At 44.7% G+C, this 6,617-nt stretch overlaps 1 protein-coding gene across 2 annotated transcripts in view; it reads right to left on the bottom strand.

Moving 5' to 3' along the window:
- Positions 1 to 6,617, bottom strand: part of nrg2a (neuregulin 2a) — a 77,870-nt gene that overhangs the window by 46,629 nt on the left and 24,624 nt on the right. Inside the window, exon 1 of one of the 2 annotated variants that reach the window (XM_025065429.1) lies at positions 6,032 to 6,295. The exons of the other annotated variant lie outside the window; for it this stretch is intronic. Coding sequence (XP_024921197.1) covers positions 6,032 to 6,119 — 88 coding nt within the window. The 5' untranslated portion in view covers positions 6,120 to 6,295. Of the gene's footprint in view, positions 1 to 6,031; positions 6,296 to 6,617 lie in introns of those variants that run through there. 2 annotated transcript variants of the gene reach the window in all.

Below are 6,617 nucleotides of genomic sequence, written 5' to 3'. Positions count from 1 at the left end.
TGATGTTCGGAGCATGTGCGCGGACTGTACTGTCGACATGTACAGAAAAGTTGGTACGCTTTATAATAATGCTGTAAAAATGAGACCTTGTAGTTTGGTTTTATTTTACCTCACTGCTAGCATGTGTTAGCCTAGCATGTGTTAGCCTGTGTTTTAGCCTTTTCAAAATACACGTGTTCCTATATATATTAATGGTTTTAAGGTTTTAAAAATTATTATTATTATTATTATTACAATACATTTGGCAGAGTCAATCAATCAACAATCAAGATACAGTAAAAATACAAACATTATAATAAATGCTAATAAATAATAATAAATAGTAAAAGTACAGTTATAGTCATAGTAGAATATGTCATAGGTAAGTTAAAAAATAAATTGATTTACCAACCAGGGTCGAGTCCCTATAAAAGAATATCTGTACAGTTCTACTACGACTGTTGCTCCTGCAGAGCCTCACAGATGCTGGATGTTACCCCATTGGTCAGTATCAGTCCGGGGGGGCGTGGGGGGGGGGGTATTATCTTTGATTATTCAGCAGTCTGTAGAAACTGACATCAAAATCCCAGACAGTGTCTCTGTCAAACATGCAGTTCTGGTGGTGGGACTGAAACTCATCGAAGAGGAAAAAAAAAATCAGTTTCAGTTTTACTCTACATCCAGGGGCAACAGGGTGGAATCGAACCCACAACCTCCTGAATGAGCGCTCCTTTGGTACTGAGCTGTTGTTCTGACTGATTTGTTTTCCTGTGTCTAACCTTCTGGAGTGTTCCATCCACTACTGTTTTTTTTTTTTTACTGGACTGAACAGAACCAGGTCGTCAGTCAGTCAGGACCTTCAAACTATTTCCCTTTTTCTTTTCGCCTGAACAACAAAGTTCCAAACTAACTTTTCAGTGGCAGTGAGCAGCGACTTTTGACTTACTGGCAATTCAGTCATCTTTTTTTTTTTTTTTTTTTTAAGAAACAAATGGTTATCTCATGTTCCATTACAGCAGAGGAAAAAGTGTCAGGCAGCGATGATAAAGCCCGGCCTCAACAACAGCCTGATTCTCTGTGTTTGAAGCAGAGGGGCAGCTGCAGACATGGACTATAAAAACCAAATCTGAGAATAGGAGCCTATCCGGTGTGTCGACAGCTCATGACTGGGGCAACAGTTGGAAACCTGGTCCCACAGAGAGAGAGAGAGAGAGAGAGCTTCAAAAACAGAGAGATTTGATGAATTAACCACCGGATGTTCCTATTATCGAGTTAACGTTTCTGTTTTACTTCCAGCAGCTTAGGGATGGAATCCGAGGCATGCCTTTGTGTCTCCTCCTGCTGGACTGAAAGTGTCCCTGATTGCTCCGGTGTTATGTCACCGCTGTGTGCACGTTGTCCTGAGACAGATTACATGCTGAGACAGCTCCAGAAATGTCTTCTGCATGTGGGAAACGCTCTCCACCAGTCACTTCAACACAACATCTGTTTGAGCAGATCACTCCGACACAACGGCCGCCGCAACCAGCAACACCTTCGGCTACGTAATTAGCATTAGCATCGCTCACGTGATTCCATGTGTCTGGAACTCTTTTGATGTGGATGTTCTCCTGCAAATCTATCGGACAACTTCCCCCGTTTGCCTCGTTGGATTTTTACAAACCCCGCGCTGATGTTAACTGGTTAATAAATTTATGTGGGCCCAAATATTCAAAGTAGAGCGATGTTGGCAGAAGAATGTTAGAAATGAGGAATGTCGATTCCCCGACATGATGGATTCAGCAGAAAGTGGCATCAGGCCATTATACTGTAAACGCTAGAGTTACGACCACAGGAGAGCAGATCCTTCAGATTAGATACAAGCGGCAGAACCAGCCTCCACACGGGCTTTGATGTCTTCAACACACCGGCAGAAAATTCCGACCGCTATTGTTGTCTGATGGACGATAGGAGGCAAAAAATTTGGAATCTCACGATGTTATAGCGATCAAGTGGAAACGTACAAAAGTCCGACGTTTCTGACCTCTGCGTACAACGGCTTTAATACGACGGCTTTAATACAACGGCTTTAATACAACGCCTTCAGATTAACGACACAAATCAATACATACATATATAAGTATATTTGACTTAATTTTCTGAAGGGAACTCCCGTGGGATTAACAAAGTTCCATCTACTGTCGCTATGACAACGATGCAACAAATAAAGAAAGAAATAAAACAAGAATTTAAAAGATAAAATGTTCACAATAAAATAGTTATAAGTAAAAAAAATGAAGTAAAAAAAAATGTTATACAACTTCATCAACCAACAATAGTCATGACGGTCATGGGCTGCAGGACTGGGTAAGGATCAATAAAGACTAGGCCACATCATTGGTACATCAGTCTGTGGGCCATTAAAGAAACAACAGGATTGGATTATAAGATGTGGCCCACATTTTCATGCCATCTTGGGTAAATCCAGTGTAGACCTAATAAAGTAGACTAGACAGAAAGATGTGACCCATTCATACATCCATTCTTCATACGTGGCCCATAGATTGTTACGTCAAGTTTGTCAGTCCACGTGGGTCACATCAGGGCGGCTCCGCCTCCAAATGATTTCAAAAAAGAAACAACGCTGGATCAGAGCTTCTTTGTAAACAGAAGAAAACTGGAGCTCGTCTTTAACCACTTTTCAACAGACGTAGGAACCAGAGTAAAGACTTCGTTTGTCAGAGCAAATCTGACCGTTCAGGAGAATCTGACGGGAATTCAGTGGAAACTCAGATTAAAAACCAGTTTCAACCAGACAACTGTTTCTGTCTTACTATCTGGAGTTGAACGACCGACGGTCACCCAGAAGAACAACCATCCGACTGCTACCCCCCAACAACCAGAGCAGCCCAGGCAGAGCGTCTGCCACGATCGTGACTAATTATTAATCAACTCTTTCCTTCAAGTCATAAAAAGAAACTTGTCGAGTTCTGTCCCGACACGAGGGCCTTTTGTAGACGTTAATAGATAATTAGCGGCGGCACTGATTGGTCGGACAGACGTCACTGCTGCTGCCTAGAAAATACACGATCCACCATGATGGATTGCACTCCGTCGATGACAGACGTGACTACACGCCTGCAGCCTTCCACTTCCTGTGTCTTCTATCATGAGAACATTACAAGGCTGTGAGGTTCTCTGCCCTCCCTCGAGTGGATTTTCTTTCCAATCTGAACCAAATCTCTGGCCCGGGACCTGTTCCGAGGACGTCCACCAGTTCTCCCGTTCTAACCTTGGGTCCGTTTCATTAGAAAAGTCGTGCAACGAGTGTCGACTTTCAACCGCAAGAACAGAAAGGAACCCGCGGTGTAACGCTGCAGACGGACTCTACCCTGAGCCTGAATCATCACAAACATGGACTGGTGTCCCAGAGCGGGGACGGACCATTACTGCTGAGCAGAACCTGCTGTGAGGTCATCTCCATAAATAAATGTGAGAACCGGGTTCTCCGAGGAAGACAAAACAATCTTCTCGTATTCCCCGTGAATCATGGGAGTTGACTCCACACCACAGCGATGAGATCCTTTAACACCTTATTAACCAGGATCGCTAATGACCACAGTGTTGAGGCAACGACGTCGTAGAAATAATGAGATAAAGTTAAAAAAAAAATAAAACAGTCAACGAGTTGAACCACAGTGAAAACTGACGTAACTTCAGGTGAAAACAGAATAAAAATGTCCTGGAAATTTCACATATATATCGCTATATTCGATGGAACCGTTCTTCAAATGACTCATTTATGCATTCACCTTCCAACAGGTGGCGCTGGAGAACATCCTGGTGAACCTCACATTAACACCATGAGGACCAATCACTGACCTCGCCACAGAGTCTGGACCTAACGGGTTGAAGTGCCTGGAGAAAACCCCAACATGGGGCAACAGGCAGCTGTGTGCATCAGCACTGACACGCACTGACCACTGCCACCACTGTGTGGCGCTAAAACATCAGTGTCTAAACAAATACTTTCCAATAAGTACATTAGTGTAGAACTAATATTTATTGATCGGCAGATAATCATTTTTTTCACTTTGTCCAACCGTGGAGTTGACGTCACATGACGTCCTGTTCTGCAGCTAATTGGACCAAAATCAGTGATATTATAAAATCATAAAATCATAAAAAAGTCGTTGGTCATTTTGAACAAAGACCTTCAGTGTGTTACTGTTCCTCGTTAGGTGGGGGTCAAAGTTCAGGGGTCAATAAATGAACCTCTAGTTTTTAAAATTCTACTAAAACGTTAGAACACGGAGTTGTTTTTTCCCCAACAGTTCAGACGCTAACACGTCTTGGAATCGAACCACAGACTCTGTCAGTTATTTGAGGATGTATCAAAGTCCGTGCTGCCCCGTCGACAGGTTTTATTCTTGATTTATGTGTCAGGCGGCTGTGGATGAAACCAAATACTGAGCTCATTGTTTTGAAAACACCAAACACGCGTTGATTCTGCGGAGCGCGTGCAGCTGGATCAGGCGCCTCCGTAACACACACGTCACGCCGCCATCGCCGCCGCCTCCGCCTCAGTAACATCCGCCGCCCGACTGTTACTCGTTGACGCAGAGTTAAAGAAAATCATTCAGGTGAATTAGTGCGTAAAACATTGGCCCACATTTCAATCACGGATGACCCACTTCAGGGCCTCGGGCCAGGCACCAGACACGACACGCGCGGCCCATGAGCAGGGCATCGTCCTGACCTACGGTTCCTTCACCGCTCCATTTTACACCAACACCAGCTTCTTGTCAACAATTAGAGGCAGATCTGAGAAACAACAACTGCAAAAACTCCAGAGAAAAGACTGGAGGAATTCTGTGTTTCAGTTTGAGGAAAGTTTTTGGAAAAGCAGAGAAAACAAAGGCGGATCAGATGGATCCCAAACGCTCTTCTCTTTTTATGTTCACAGCAGATGTGCATGTTGATTAAAAAATGCCAAAAATCCTTCTGCAACTTCACTCTCTCCCATGCAGAGCGGGGGGAGGTGTTCGCCTGACATGTCTGCAGATCACAATCACAGTCAGAGAAAATGGTAACAGAATCAAACACGCACTGGGGAAAAAAGGAGCGGGAAAACAAGCACCAGGGTGAGAAACGCCGTACGAAGCTGGAACACGTGACCGCACGCTGTCAAGAACCTACGACCTCGCGGCAGCTGCAGTTACCTGGGTCTGAACCAGCACCAGACGCCGCCGACTGACCAGTGACATCAGCGGCCGCTGTCAAAATGGCCACCGGCGTCTGGAGATACAGTAACGGGAGAGCGAAGCGGCTCTGGTAAACACAGATCTATCCTGTGAGAGTGTCACTGAGGTGGGGGGTTGGGCTTCCCCATGACCTGAGGTCAAACTACAGTGACACGCTCAGGCTTGTAGGATCCTCCACTGAGCAGCTACAAGCAGCTACGCAAGTGAATGAAGACGCAGGGAGCAGCTCTACTGTCAGAGAAACACAGAAAACTAAAAACAGACAGCCAACATTAGCGACCAATGACGTGCAGCGGATTATTAACACACTCTGAAGGAGCCGAGGAATTTCAACAAAACTGTATTTTTATCTGTTATAAAAATAAATCTGTAAATATCTTTGGAGGTAATTGTCTCTAAAAACACATTTAGGAGTGAAATTAAATGTAATGACAAAAACTCTAAAATGAAACGTTGACTCCGTTATTTCTTCACCACTGTACGAACTTCTACTCCGTCAGGTAAACATGGTTTAAACTGCTGACAAATACAAAAAAAAAAATGTTGCCTTCAATTCAACTTCAATTCCAAAAGTTCTGCAAAAAGAAGTTAAAAAGTCAAACGTTGTCTTGGACGTGTGTCCACGTCCTGGTCCATGTGACAAGCTTTGACAAGACAGGAGAATCCTCACCTGGTCCCACACTTCCGTGATACACTTTCACAAATGTCGGCTCACGTTGGTCCCTCTCTCTAACACACACACACACACACACACACACACAGCCCTAACAACTAATCTCAAAGACAAAAGTTGATTCCTTTTTATTTACCTTTATTTGGGTCGGCCTCTTTCTCCTTCTGTCCCTTTTTACCCTTTCCCTTTCGGCCTTTCCTGTCTTTCTTCTTGGTCTCTGACATTCTGTCAGAACAAAGTTAATCCTCTCCAAAAAAAAAAAAAAGTCAGGGAAAAAAAACGCAGGTATTCCTTTTGGGAACTGTGTGGCAAGTGGGCACCACCAGACTCTGAGGCTGTTAGAGCGCCTCTCCTCCTATATAGACTCAGCACCAATCAGCAAGGAACGAGAGAGAGAGAGAGAGAGAGAGAGAGAGAGGGGGGGGGGGGGGGGAGGAGAGAGGAAAAACAGGGAGCGAAAGGTAGAGAGAGAGAGAGAGAGAGGGAGAGAGAGGCACTGTTTAAGGAACGACGAGTGAGAGAGAAAGACTAGAGAGGGAGGAAGGGAGGGAAGAAAGGAGAGGGAGGGAGGGAGTGAGGGAGTGAAGGAGGGAGGGAGGGAGGGAGCAAGGCATTTCCCATTGCTCTAAGGCAGAGCAACTGTTCCCGTTCTGGATCTATCAGATAAGCAGTGACTCTTCCAGGCCCCGCAGCCACGAGTGAGGACGGAGTGACGGGTCCTA

Source organism: Cynoglossus semilaevis, chromosome 19, assembly GCF_000523025.1.
Source record: "Cynoglossus semilaevis isolate Cse_v1.0 chromosome 19, Cse_v1.0, whole genome shotgun sequence".
NCBI lineage: Eukaryota > Metazoa > Chordata > Actinopteri > Pleuronectiformes > Cynoglossidae > Cynoglossus > Cynoglossus semilaevis.
The sequence above is the reverse complement of the archived record's forward strand: the minus strand, read 5'-3'. Positions and strand labels throughout refer to the sequence as shown.